Source organism: Lissotriton helveticus, chromosome 5_1, assembly GCF_964261635.1.
Source record: "Lissotriton helveticus chromosome 5_1, aLisHel1.1, whole genome shotgun sequence".
NCBI lineage: Eukaryota > Metazoa > Chordata > Amphibia > Caudata > Salamandridae > Lissotriton > Lissotriton helveticus.
Window position 1 is genome coordinate 1,680,530,339 of NC_136065.1, and position 15,416 is coordinate 1,680,545,754.

The 15,416-nt window shown below is 41.4% G+C and overlaps 1 protein-coding gene across 2 annotated transcripts in view; it reads right to left on the bottom strand.

Moving 5' to 3' along the window:
- Positions 1-10,643: 10,643 nt before the first annotated feature.
- The window catches only part of SLC22A17 (solute carrier family 22 member 17), a 100,664-nt gene continuing 95,891 nt past the window's right edge, over positions 10,644-15,416 (bottom strand). For both annotated transcript variants that reach the window (XM_078644914.1, XM_078644915.1), the window contains exon 10: positions 10,644-13,482. In XM_078644914.1, coding sequence (XP_078501040.1) covers positions 13,194-13,482 — 289 coding nt within the window. In that variant the 3' untranslated portion in view covers positions 10,644-13,193. The remainder of the gene's footprint in view (positions 13,483-15,416) is intronic.

The window sequence follows — 15,416 nt, forward strand, 5'->3', positions numbered from 1 at the left end:
GCTCAGAGCTAACCAGGATACCAAAAGACGCTGCTTCATTCAGCCAGTAGAGTTGGGGTAGTCTGGCTCACACTAAAAAGCTGTCAAGTAGTCTCTGACCCCTAGTAGGACCCTATTAATAGACACTTCAGAGAACTAAGGTGGACACTATTCCAGCATCCCAGCTAAAAGTAGGACACAAAGAGATCTAGGAACTCAAAGTGTTGATATTACCCGCTAGACGAGTGTAAAATGGATCCTAGTGTATGAAGTAAATGAAAGACTACATGATATGCAGGAATACTAGAATGTATTTATGTCTACTTATGTGTAACAAGTAAAAGTCTGTCTAGTGAATAATGTATTGTGTATATATGCTTTTTTTATATTGTCATGTCTATTTTGAAACATTGAAGAGATTATGTTATGCATAAGGTGAAGGGATCCTTAAATGATAAAAAGTTTTTGAAGAAAAAAGAAAAAATAAGAATGCAAGCACAGAGTCAATAAAGGGCTTTTGTGGTAGAAAATCTATTGTGATCCATGGTGTCGGAGGTATTGTCTTTGTTGAAATATTAGATTATTGATCCCGGCCTCTGTTCTCCTTAATCGAACCATTCCCCTTAGATATCCACTGTTGCAGAAGTGTAGCACCAATAATAGAAAGGTGTTACATCCAGTTCTCGATGAGAAGCAGGGAAGAGACTGGTGAAGGTTAGAGGTTCTTTATTGAAGATCCTTCACAGCATAGACAAAGCACGTCAGCCATAAGCAGGAGTTAATCAGCAACTGCCAAGAAACAGAATCTCCAGACTAGAACTCTATAAACATTCTAAGCATTAGAGACAAGAGGAGAGGAAAGGAGGCTTTCCTCAACAAACCATAGACACCACACATCTCCCCTCCCCAAAACAACAAAAGAGAAATAACACAAAATTAACGATAAAAGTCTTTGAGATAAGCAGGAGCACTGGTGTTGCGAGTACTCCGCCTGGGAACAGGTGGAAGATTCATTTGAGCTGAAATAACTTTAGGAACAGAGGCGGAACAATCAGGCATGACTTTTGATGCAGAGACAGAGCAATCAGATTCTTTGTCACCAACACACTCATCATCAGTGACATCAGGAGGTTCAGAATGTACTAATGTCTCAGCTTCAGAAGTGGAACAGTCTTCCTGAGATGAAAACGTGGAGGGTTGTAAATCCGGAGAACCGCAGACTGAAAAATCACTGTCCTTCAAGTTCTTGTAATTCTTGAATATGGGAGGATTGACCACCACTATATTTCTTTTGCTCCACCACTTTCCATTTGAAAGCAATACAGCATTCTTGGAAACTCCGATGACTTTAGATGCGGGATAAAACTTAGAAGATTGACTGCTGTTCTTTAAAGGTCTTTTGACTTTTACAGAGTCACCCACCTTGAAAGGAACAATTTTAGTTTTGAATTTGTCGTCATAATTAATTTTCATTTTATTTTGAATTGAAACAACCTTATCACGGACTTGTTCAACATTGGGCAATTTACTATCCACTTTTGTTTTGTCAAGGACCCAGAGGGGACTAAGTTTGGAAGATCCAAATCTGTTCTTTAGCAAAACAAAAGGGTTGACACCAGTAGTGGAATGAGGTGTGTTATGATAACTCCACAATCTTTCTTTGACTGCTTTTGTAACTTCCACATTCTGCATGCAAGCCAATTGTATGGTGTCTTTTAACATTTTGTTAACCCTTTCAACCATACCGTTCCCTTGAGGGCTGTATAGAGCAACAGTCAAATGTTTGATGTCAAGATTAGATAGAAATTTTTGAGTAACATGCGATTTGAATTGGACCCCATTGTCAGAAACTAAAAATTTAGGAATCCCTTCCTTATGAAAAAGGTCATCCAAAAAATCAATAACACCAACTGTGGAAGGCTCGGACATGAACTTGCACTCAACCCATTTGGAAAAATAATCCACTAGAACTAGGGCATATCTTAATTGAGGCTTCAAATTATACATGGGACCAATAAAGTCAATGCCTAGTTTCTCCCAGGGGCCTTGAGGATAAGGAACAGGATTGAGAGGGGTATTCCTTAGTTTAAGAGATTTGTCAGCTTCAGAACAAGCAGAACATCTACCAACAAAATTTTCTACATCCACATCTAAATTTGGCCCCCAATAGTATAGTCTTAATCTTTTCTTGGTGCCAGTGATCCCTAAATGACCAAGATGAGCTAAATTCAACAACTTCACTTTGAGTTTGGTAGGTGGAACCAGCAAGGAACCTCTCATTAAGAAATCACTTTCTACGGTAAGTTCATCTTTGACTTTCGAAAACAGCCGCAAACCAAGATCAAGATTCCTTTCATCGGGCCAGCCTTTGAATATATGTTCCTTGACCATGTCTTGGATCTTGTCCAACTTGACACAATCTAGCCACTCATTTTTACTGATAACATTCTCAGAAAACAACAAACCATCAACTAATCCCACAACACATTCAGAATCCTCGCCAAGGGAAAAGAAACCTTCAGAATCTCTAAGGGGACACCTTGAAAGGAAGTCAGCACGGGTATTTTTACCTCCAGGGATGTGTGTAATAGAAAAATTAAATTCATACATTCTTGAAAGTAATCTAACTAAGCGGGGACTGAGATTATTGTGATCTTTGTTTGACAACAGGAAAACCAAAGGTTTATGGTCCGTTACTAAAACAAATCTACGACCCCAAAGATAAGTTTCAAAGTGCTTGGTAGCCCATAGACAAGCCAATGCTTCTCTCTCAATGGTGCTATATCTGCGTTCTGCAGGAGAAAGGGACCTGGAAGCAAAACCAACAGTTTGTTCCACGCCATCAATTAGTTGAGACAAAACAGCTCCTAAACCGATGCCGCTGCATCCACCGTGACCACTGATTGAATGTCATCTCTAAAAGAATGAAGAGAGGGAGCTTGTACAATGAGTTTCTTTAAGTGTACAAAAGTTTTGTTGAGAGAATCATCCCACATGAACTTTTCACCTTTCCTGAGTATCTTCCTTAAAGGTTCTGTTTGTAAAGCAAAACAATCCACAAATCTCGAATAATACTCACAAAGTCAGAGGAAAGACCTAAGCTGGTCTTTGTTCTCCGGACTTGGACTATCTACAATGGCTTTAATTAGATCTTGTTTGGGAGAAATGCCACTACTGGAAATATGATGACCAAGGTAATCAATGCTGTTAACCATAAACTTGCATTTTTCTTTTTTTACAGTGAAGCCATTGGTTTCAAGAATGTTCAAAACTTCAGAAAGCTTTTTTAGATGATCATCATCACATTTAGAATAAATCAGAATGTCATCTTGGTAAGCTAATACGTTATTACAGTTACCAAACATTTTGTACATAAGTTTCTGGAAGACTGAGGCAGCGGACGCAAGTCCAAAAGGCATGCGTAAGAACCTGTAGGGACCAAAAGGGGTATTAAAAGAAGTCAAATCACGGGAATCTTCACACAGTTCAACTTGGTGATAGGCAGATCTTAAGTCCAGACATGAAAAAACTTTAGAATCACCAAGTTGAGCTAACATGTCTTGAATCTTGGGAAGGGGAAAACAATCAATTAATATGTTTTTATTTAATGATCTCAAATCTATGCATAATCTTATGTCTTTGCTACCCTTTTTTTTCGCGATAACAATGGGGGCAATCCATTCTGATGAATTTATTGGTTCAATAACTTTATCAAGACAAAGCTGTTCTAAATGTAGTTTAAGTTGAGATCTAACAGATAAAGGGACATTCCTCACTTTGTGGATAACAGGAATGGCATCTTTTTTGAGGATAATGCGATGCTCAAAGTCATGAACAAGACCCAGCTTGTCCTTGAAAAGAGCACCATGCTTGTCAAGAAGTTGATGTAAGGCAAGATTGGTGGGAGTACTGACATCTACTAAAGAGATCGGACAAGAAGTGCCTGGTCTGAGAACCATGCCGAATTTGCCTTGATCTTTCCAACCCAATATATAGTATCCATTTTTAGCTACATATATTTTAGTTGAAATGCACTTGTTTTCAAATTTAATGGTGTCATTGAAAAATCCTAACATGTCAATAGAATGACCACCAAACGAAATGGTGTGAATGTCAGGAGGAAACAGTTGTGAAGATTTCCAATATAAATTATATAAAATATCAGTAACAAAGGTAATTGGAGAACCAGAATCCACTGTTACTTGAATGACATTATCACCAATGGTGACATCACATATAGGACCACCATCATCTAACTCAGCATCAATGTATAGTATAATCTTATTGGAGGGAACAACTGTACAAATACTTTCAGGTTCAGAACCCTCAATATTTTCAATAGCATTGACTTTTATAGGGTTTCTGTTACACACTCTGGTGAAGTGGCCAATCCGTTTACAGTTGAGACAAGTTTTACTAAGAGCCGGACAACTTTTAGAATTGGCTAGATGTGAAGCAGAACCACATCTGAAACACGCCAAATTTTTCCTAGGCTCCCTGGAGTCTTTGTTTTTAAATTGGAAAGATTTTGGTTTAATGCTTAAAGCATTGACATTTTCAACCAAAGTCTCATTTTTATTTTTGTTCAAAACTCTTTGAGAGGAGACTGATCTCTCAATTCCTCTAGCAAGTTCAAGAGTTTCCTTGAGAGATGGATCTCTGCAACATAACAATCTCTCTTGGACTTTCTTGTTATAACAATTTACAATTATTTGATCTCTGAGGTAAGAATCAATATTGCCATCGAATTCGCACGTGGCGATCAAGACTCTTAGTTCAGTCAAGAAAGTGTCGATTGACTCAAATTCAAATTGGTGTCTGGTATAAAATTTGTGACGTTCAACAACTACACTGGTCTCATCAATAAAATATTTAGCTAATCTGGAAACTGCTTCTTGAAAAACATCCCAATCAGTTTCATGAGGTTGGGGAGAAACAGGTAAATGGTCAAAAATGCGTTGACCCTCAGCTCCAAGACTGTTGTATAACAAAGCTAATTTTCTGTCTGGTTCATATTTTTGACCATCTAAAGCAATAATATAACTTCCAAAACCTTTAAACCATTGTTTCCATTTGGTCTTAGGTACACCAGGCTCAGTAAGGAAATACGGAGGAGTGACAATACTTTGTGCCATTTTTTTAGGTACTGTTTAGACTAAAATTATTATAAAACAATTGTGAAAATAATATAAAGTAATGAGTCTCTAATAATTTTCCTGTAATTAATACAAAGTAATGAGTCTCTAATAATTTTCCTGTAAATAATACAAAGTAATGAGTCTCTAATAATTTTCCTGTAATGTTATTTTGTAAGATGTGCACATCATCGAGTGGATTTTAATAGATGTGCTGTACAATGTCGAATTTTTTTTTTTAAATAAATATGACCAAACCTGAAAACGCTCAATTTGTCAGGATTCCTGAGTAGTGCAGTATAAATACCGTTAAACGCGGTGAAACGACAAAGTAGAAGTGAAGAAATGAAGAAACGATGACTTGTTTTGAAAAAATGAAAGAAGTCGGTTGCGTACTTCACTTGGATTGGTGCGTGTACTTTATGAACTTTACCAAGATGGAGGCACGTAGGACGTAGGAATTGACAACCGTGGAATGCGTCACTCCGTTGTGACGACAGCTGACTGAGAGGAGAAGACGAGGGACGGAACACTCAGAGCTGCGTTCGGATGGAGGCTTGAGCCGTGAATCGCTCGAGCAGGGGAACGTTGGATTTCTGGTGCGCTCGAGCGGTAGCTCGTTCAGATGGTTGAAACGCGCAGCGTTTTTCAATTAGCGCCAAAAAGGTAGAGAAAGTCAAATTTTTTAAATTTTTCATACGACCTTATGTGGCGGGTGTGCGCTTTGAATGATGAGGTCAATTGTAGTTCAAGCGCAGTTGAATAGATGATAAATCCTCTCAGTGCTTCGACGAATGCTGGGAAAGTGAAGGAAAAATCCCAAACGTCGCCATATGTTACATCCAGTTCTCGATGAGAAGCAGGGAAGAGACTGGTGAAGGTTAGAGGTTCTTTATTGAAGATCCTTCACAGCATAGACAAAGCACGTCAGCCATAAGCAGGAGTTAATCAGCAACTGCCAAGAAACAGAATCTCCAGACTAGAACTCTATAAACATTCTAAGCATTAGAGACAAGAGGAGAGGAAAGGAGGCTTTCCTCAACAAACCATAGACACCACAAAAGGTCATCAAAGTCCCTGTAATTCACAGATCTCAAGCCACAGTATATTTCCACAGCTATGTGCCATGACAGCCAGGATGATGAGTTTTCTTTGATAATAGCAGAGCTAGGAAATGGGCCACATTAGACTAAGGACACCATCTAAACAAGGATAACACCCAGTAAACCGAACTAGTGACACTCACTATATATTTTCTGTGTACGGAAATGGTCTGAAAACGTACTGTCAAACTTCATCATTCCGAATCCTACTCTTTCTTTCCCCGGTCCTAATCAATGGTGACCCATCTCCAAAGACAGGTCCCTCAAATCCCTAAATCCCCCATTGCTTTCAACTTTTCCCATCCATCCTCTGTTGAAAATACCCTCAGAAACTATGGGCAGTTATTTTGCAAAAGGGTTGTTAAGACCAGCATCACTGCAGGCGAACATGGGGAAACAACTTCATCAAGGAACTCCCTTTTAATATATTGGCTTTAGATTCAATTGAAGGATTCTTGTTATACTTGAGTAAACCATTGATCATCCATATCTCTGAAGGGATCCTTCTGAGTAGCACAGGGAGGAGAAATTGTAGATATAGGAGCCGGGAAACGCTTTTCAAACACTGAGCCTACTGTTTCCTTAATAAGATGTGATAAAGCCACAGGAGGTAATGCAGTTGTGCAGCAGGAGGAGGAGGAGGCAAAGAGAAAGGAGGCAGTGGAGTCGCAGGACCTGGAACAGAAGGGGAGCACTCATAATTTAGTTTGTCTCTTATAGGAGCATGAATGGCTCCTAAACTTTGAATCCATCTGCTTCCCATGCAGGAGCGCTTGTGTGAAGAACTTCTGTCACTCTTAATATCAGTCTACCCAGCTACCATCTTGCACAATATCCAAGTCTATAAGCAGGACGAAACAAAACAACTCATGCAGTGAGGAAAAACAATAAGCAGACACTTATCCTATCTCTGTGGTGCCATTTTTTTGTAGACTTAGCAAGATGTCTTCCTCCGCCTTCCACTTCCAGTTGGCACGCAGACTTGGATCCCGAAAAGTATTAACACACATACAGAAGAGTCATCTGCACTTCCCAAAAGGGAGCTCCTACTAAAAGCCCTCATGCACCTTGACCCACAAAGTGAGTCAAAAAATTGAAATGTAGCACTACTTGCGATAAATGAACTGAAAGATGCCTCCACACAGCAAATGTCTTATTCTATAAAGAACATTGTTGCCATGGAGTGACTACATAGCAGTGTCCCAAAGTGCAGATGCAGATTAGAAGACTCAGAACCCTGTACAGTAGAAATGATAAGAGAACATTAGTGCCTTGCCTAAGAAGTGGCAGCACCCAGAAGCAAAGAGGCGACAGCACCCAGGAGCTTGCCTTGCGAAAAACAGGACGTTTTCTAGGAGGATGACTTTCTTAGTCCCCCCAAGAGAGGAGCTGAAAAATAAGGGACTTGGGGCTTTGAGGGCCAGGTCACCTCAGTGATTAGGACAGGGTCGAGGAGAGGGGAATATGTTTTACAAACAAATCAGCTCACAAGATTATTCTCTTGGGCACACACAGACTACAACAGTTTGACTGCTCCTATACCCAATCAGAAATTCGGCTATTCCCAGCTCTATCTCCCTGTCCTCACTACATCCTGTGCTCACTCCAGGCACTCAGGATTCAGGGCTATCATTAAGGGGTTAGGTACTTTAACTGATTCATCATGGGGGGCAGACTGGCTGTTGGACTGTTTATCTGACTGCCTTCTGGTGTGGTCTTCCCCTAAAATCTGCATACTCAACTTCCGCTGCTGAAAATACATTTTGTTGGCTTTAGGACTTCTAAACAGTGCTCAAGTGCTTGTGGTCACTCCTTAAACATGGGAAAATTGGCCTCCACTTGACTGACATTTAATTTTCTTATAATTCTCTAGTAAAGTGGTACAACATGTTCCCAGGGAATTTACATTAAATGTTCCTAGCGGCCCAGTAGTACTTATTGTGCCACCGACTTACGTAACACTTTAAAACATGTCTGAGGCCTGCCATTGCAGTTTGTGTGCAGTTTTAAACTGCCACTTCGACCTGGCAAAATAAACATTTTGCCAAGCCTAAACCACCTTTTTTTAATACATAGAACTTACCCCTAAGGTAGGCCCTAAATAACCCTCAATGCAGGGTGCATTGCATTTAGAATGTTGGACATGTTCTTTCAAGTTTTATGGTAGTGAAAACACTCCTTAATTAGTTTTTCACTAGTTCGAGTCCACTCTCTTCCATAGGATAACATTGGGTTACCTTATTACATCTAATAGGTGCTATCTTTTGAAGGGGAACAGGTAGAAAAGTCATATTTAGGTCTCAAAAGAATTGTAATACATCTTCTGATTTTAAATCACAATTCTATAAAATGCCACGTAAAGGAAGCTGGCATTTTCTTGTACTAACCATTTAGTGCCTGTGTCCTGGGTCACGTGACTGTGAATAATTGGTGGTTGGCCTTTGTGTATTCCTTCAAGACAAGGAGACTAGTTGTCAGGGGGATGGGAGGGGCATAGATGTTCCCTGCCCCAATTACATTACAAAGGAACTGCCTCAAGCCCACTCACAAAAAACATCACACCAGTCCTTTGTCACCCTAGACTTCTGGGTAGAGGAGGAAGAAAACTCCAGAACCAGAAGTGGGGGGTGGGTTTGGGGGAAGTCTAGAAGTTTCTCCCACTTCAAAGGCTGGCACCAGGTATAAATATTGGAACCTCAGACAAATTCTTCAGTTCACTTCTAGACCTGCGGAGGACCCCCAGAAGGACTACTTTGTACTTCAGAAGACTGTCCTGCTGCTTGAGGTCTGCTTTATAACTCAGAGGACTACCCTGCTGGTTGAGGTCTGACTTGCTTTCTTGAGGCCTGCCTTGCTGCTTAATCCCAGGACTAGCAGAGTGACTTCAAGGGCTAGTTGGCTGCCTTCCTGCTCTGAGCTACAAGGACACAACAAGCTCCAACAACCTTGCACCTGCACCCTGTCCGAAATGAGTCTTTGCCTCCAAGTGTTGCCCACCCAGGCCTGGGTCCTTGGAAGTTGTGCTAAAGGTGGCCAAACGGCCCAAAAACTAAACTTGGGACTTTGAAAACTTTTCTACTAAAAAGCGACCTGAGAACCATCAGGAGACCGGGACCTACTTGCTCGTCGATCGGCTCAAGGAGCATCACCGGTCAGCCTGACTTCTGCGCAGTTCCAACTATGTTCTTTTCGCAGCAGCAAATCCTGTTCAGCTGCTCCTCTTCAAAATTAAATCTGGCTTGATGGAAACCTCATCAGCTACAGCCTGTAGATTTTTGACTTTTCAAAAAAAGTGCAAAAGTCCGAATGTAGAATTCTTCACCGCGCCTTTGTCCAGCAACTCCTCGATGGCGACGCCTAATCCTCAGACACCGCCGACTGCCTCGCACCACTGAACTTTACCTTCACAGACATTTTTCTTCAACAATTCTTCTAAGTTTGAAGGTAAGCTGAGATAGGCCCAATCTACTTCTTGTATCTCGGATCTGACCATCGTGGTCAGGCATCATTTTCTATTTTGTCCAGGTCTCTCACTCCTAGATGCCCTGGATGGCGCATTGATCTTTTAGGAGTTTGTTTTAATTAAAAGGTTTAAAAATGCATAACTCTGGTTTTACCGATTGAACCTTTGTCATTCTGGTGTCAAATTATTTATTAAAATTTTTCTAAAGTGGTGAGGGATTATTCTTGTGTAGTGTTTTCACTTTATTACTGGCTGTGTGCTCCACAAATACCTTACACAGTGCCTCCAAGTTAACCCTGACTGTTTATGTGCCAAGGTACCAGAGTTAACCACAGGTAAATGTAGTGACGTTTGTGGTTCACCCTGACAAGGATTGTGTTTGTTGCGTGGAAATGGTTTTCACCCCGCTTCAATCAAAAACCCCATTTCTAACAGGGACGAAGCACTATTTATTTACAGATCAGACAACACTAGAAGAAGGACCATTTTGAGCCTTCTGTGATTTTGAAATAGGTCTCAAATGTGTGAGTGGCCCTCGGAAAAAAATACAGATGGATTATAAAGATACAGCAATGCCTTTGATGGTAATACCACATAGATTAGAAATTGACTGTATAAGGGTTGAAACTTGCTTTTGATGGATAACCAAGGGTGAAGACTACAGAGATGTTGAAATATGTCAGGTGTGTAGGATGATGGGTAAGACTGTAATGGCTAGAAACGGTATGGACTGCAGTTCCCTAGGTTAAATCATTGTTGGAGAAACATGCAAAAGAAAAGCAAGCTGTCTGCGGGAACCACAGGAGTTAGAATAGGAGTATGGGGATCGCATGATCAGTAAATGTAGGAATTTGAAGAGGCTGATGTATAGGGTCCTAATGAGAACAGAGCGGGTTAAAAAGAGACCTCAGAGAAGGTTAAATTGCAAGGGACTTTTGAAAAATGAATTAAAAATATACAACGTTATCTTGTTCCCAGTTTTGTTTACACTTTATTTGGTGTTCAAACAGCACTTCAGTGTAAACAGAAGCTCGTCCAGCATACCCCAGGCATGCAGCTCATACCAGTATTCTGGCCTTTACTGACTCAAGCTTTCGTAAATTGTCAAAGGCTTCTAGACGATGGTGAAAGATGCAGATGGGCTCCATATTATTTCCAGGCACTGTGGATAAAGTGTAACATGGATCCTTGATCCCGCGTCTCTGAAGGCGATTGAACGGACAAGTCTTGAAGTAGCTTTCCACTGTTCGTTCCTTAACAGTCATTAACAATTAATGTTGCACATGAACTTTTGCTCACCTCCACAGGAGTCCAGGATACTTACACTCACTATTTAATTGCTAACACATCTTTCTTAAATGGTGTGTTATAAGGGTGGGGGTACCAATGTGATTATCCTAACATGGGCCCGGTAGCCCATATCTGATCAGAAAGCTTTACTTGGCTTTTACTGGGGTCTGCACCTCAGATGGCAGTTTCAGCAACAAAGAATGAGACGGAAAGGGTTTTGGGGAACGTTTATGGTACCTTCCTGCCTCTGCCCAAATGCCCTGCTCATCTCGAACCATTAACAACTCTCTTCTCCCTGGTAAGACAGTGATATAACAAACTGCCTCTCCAATCCCACACACTGACTCTAAGTGGGAGAGGAAAAAGTGCTGGAGTCCAACCAAATAAGTGATCCAGTCATCCAAGAAAGGTTCAGTGGACCTTGAGTGCCAGGCTCTTTCCGCATCACTTAACAAGGTATGAGTGGAGTTCTTGGTTAGACCAGTATTGGGATTTCAGGACCCTCAAACGAAAACTGAATTGGTGATGGATGCCAAGATATTTTCTCTTTAGTACTTTCCTTTCTTTGCAAGCACTTGGAGCAGAGTCACACGTGTCTACATGCAACCTGACCTAGTTTGTAGACAGCCTGCTAATATTTCATTATGTTTACATGTACCTTCATCATGACCAGTGTATTACCACATGGAACCGGTACTGCACCCTCATTATCAGTATCTGAAGATGCCTGCGCTGTTCGACTGGCCCTAACTGACAGCTCATGATACTCTGACTGGCCCTTCACTCATTCCCTTTTGCAAGAGATGCCTTTGTTGTCCACTATTGCTGATGTTTAGCCGGGATGCCAACATTCGTATTTTAGCAGTTGGTCATCTATGAAAATGCATAATTAGAGGTCGGCACTAGTAGAAGTGTGGGGACATTTAACATGTGAGAGGCCCAGAATGTCTGTGTTAAAGCAGGTCTCCATGAGCCTGATACCGGATTCATTGCTGTGTGATAAGACTAGAAAGACACTAAGGCGAAATCAGTTTGGCACAATAGGATGCTTTGATGTGATGTACATGTGGGCTGAATCTCACTCACCATTAACACTACACTTGGGATGTATGAGTGCCTTGCGGAACCCAGACCTCAAACCCAAGCAGAGATCAATAAGCAGACTTGCCAGTGCCCCAAAGTGACATTATCAATATGTACCTTTTACCAAACGTTGTTAAGACTAAGGGTAGAGGAGTTAGTTCAACAAATGTCACCAGCTTTCTTAAAGGTCAGGGAAACCCAAATGGGTTGCACAGGCCTGGTGTCGTGAACAGGAGACTTAAGACTTATTATCCTGGAGTAACAATTATTATTGTAATTCAACATTTCTGTAGTAGACAATGTTTCTTGTAGCGAGTTCCAGGACGCACCCATCTAATGTAGACTAACACTAAAATGCAGAGCCCATGGACATGGATCGGGGCTTGATCTCCTTGAAAGATAGGGATGCAGATGCATCAACTGGCCTGAATGCACACAGACACATAATCCACTCAATTTCCTAATGACTAGACATTGTATTAGTCTGTGTAAATATTTATCTGTAGTGTGTATTGTGTCTACAGCCTTCTGTGCAGCAACCCTAGCTGTGTGATTCCCTAAGCGGAGACCTGAAGCGTTAAGTAATAACCCATCCCTGAGATATCCCTAAAGACTGCTTTGTAAGTAATTCAAGGTAAGTTTTTGCTCACAACATTTCTCAGCCTATGCTCGAACTCTAACGTCTAGCAAGCGATTGTTTGATCATCAGATGTTCCCAGTACAAGAGTAACACCATCCCTTGCGTAGATGGGTGCCATTTGCAACCGAACCTCAGATGGCAGGATTAGGTCAATCTCATCGCCTGGTAGTCGAGTGGCTCCATTTTCCAGCCTAGCAAAGTTGATTGCTACCTATTATAGTGTCTCACATGGTATAGTGTTACAAGCCACAATTTCCCAGATGTTGTGTGGGATACATCTTACCATGCTAAGTGCTGCCCATCACTGCGATTCACATATTTGCATGGTTGCCAATTCCCTTTCAGTGACCTTAACATGGTGAATTTGGGTCCATCTCACCGTACTTGATAATTGAGAGCCATCCATCACCATAACCACATGCATACATGTGTGCCCCGCACAAAGGGACTGCTTCCTCTGAATTTGCATGGTAGTTGAGTACTCCGCCCATCACCAAAATTCACATAGCTGGGTTTGGTGTTGACAGCAGTGGCACATTGTCTTGCATGCGGCGGTTGTGGCCTCTAAGCAGTGAGGGTCGGCGGTAACCCTCGCCGTCCAGCAGAGTCTCAGGTAAGGGCTTGCGCTTGCTCTCTGGAAGCAGCATGATACTGAGGATACAGAGGATGGCTAGCGAGGCCAAGATGACATGTTGCAGGAAGTAGCCATGCTGGTTGTGCAGGTCCAGAAGAGGGGAGCTCAGCTTCCCCAGCCAGGCAAGGGCAAGCGTAAGGCCCAGGCAGCGCCCCCTAGGAGATGAAAGAATGTTGACAACATCAGCGAGGGCAGAAGTCAGATAAGGTATAAATTGAAGCATGCAAGAATAAAGATGCATCTGAACCATGGTGCCCAGAAAACGGGATATTAAGAATGGACAATTGTAGAGATAGGGAACATCAAAAACAGCCCAGCACGGGACTAACAACATGAAGGACATAAATCGGGTGCAGGACTGAAGTGCAAAATCAGACAGTGGTTAAATAAGGTAATCAGAGGCCTGGAAGTATGAAACAACCATCAAGTAGATGAAAGGACTCTAGGGATTCAGCAAGCACAGGAATGAAAACAGGGTGTACAAGAATCAGGCAGTTAATGAATATGGGACCGCAGGAAGCGTAGTAACCAGGAGATGGGCCCGGGATCATACAAAATGAAGGGCTAAATTCTGAACACAAAATTACAACATGCAGGGATTAGAGACCAGATTCAGTGTGGCCAGACATCATGATGAGCATTACTATACCTATTTTAATCCACTTTTGGTCACCACACATAACCCACACCTCATCATACGGCAAGGAAAAGATCTCCGGCAAAGAGCCCCCCTAGTGGGTGCCTGTCGGGCATTGCAGCGCCGGCCCAACGAGGAGCATGCCCAATGATGAAGCATGACACCTCTCGGGGTTTGTGGGGGCACTTGCACCTATTGGAGCCTATTCCTTTAACCCAGAACACTACAATTCCACCCCCCCACCCCTTTTTCTACAGAAGCTGCACACCCCTGTCTATGATTAGATTATTGTTACAAGGAGCAAGTGTGCTGGACCTTCCCAAGCTCCCGTTTCCTCTTTTTTAGGGTATATATGTGCGCACACACCGTGACGGTTCCTTATGGGGGGACCAATTGTGGTAACTTATTACGTGCATGCTGCTTGCACGAAGGAGGCACCCGTCAACAAAGTGTTCGACAGAACAGGCAGCGTTCGTGTTTCAATCTCAGGATATATTCTGCCAGAACCGCCGCTACGATGGGCAGTGTCTGCCAAGATGGATTGTGACGACACAATGGACAACCGATTACTCAAACCGGCTTTCCCAGACACACAATATCTGAAGCGGCAGACGAGTGGGGAGAAAAGCGGATTATGTGGCTCACAAACCACCCAGTGACATGACAGCATCTGAGAGGCAAGTTTCTTTTCCAAGCGAGAATTGTGAGCTTATCGGAAAGAACCAACATCGCAATGAACAATGAAAACAAATGGAACAACTGAAGAAACAGACACTTTAAGATGGCGGCCAAAAGATCAATGCTTTCTCTTCAGGCCGAACACTAGGTGGGAGGAGCCCAACCTAGGCTTTTTAAAGAACTGTAAAAAACAGAAACCTTTTTGCATTTCCCAACAGCATCTGAGGAAGTCGAAATGACGAAACGCGTCATGCTGTGAGCAATAAAGAATTTCAGAACCCCCACGTGTGCTCCGTGACGGTTCCTTATGGGGGGACCAATTGTGGTAATACATATATATATATATATATATATATATATATATATATATATATATAAATATATATATATATTTATACATATATATATATATACACACACATATGGGTATATATATACCCATATGAGTGTGTTTACAGAAATACATATTTATATATTGTATTAAATATTAGCAGAATGTTTGATTTAAATTATATTAAAATTATATATTAAAATATTTAACATTTACTACTTTAAATTCTATATTAGAAAACTCCCATATTTTTGTATTCTTTTGGATGAGATTAGTGTCAACGATATCCCCCGATATTTTTGTACTTATCATTATAAGTATAGGATCATGATATTGTGGTAAACAATATTTGTGACACACTATTTTTGTCAAAGATATTGTATACCAGTATATTGTGAAAGTGATCCAATATAACGCTGCCCCTCCATTTGCAGCTAAACAAC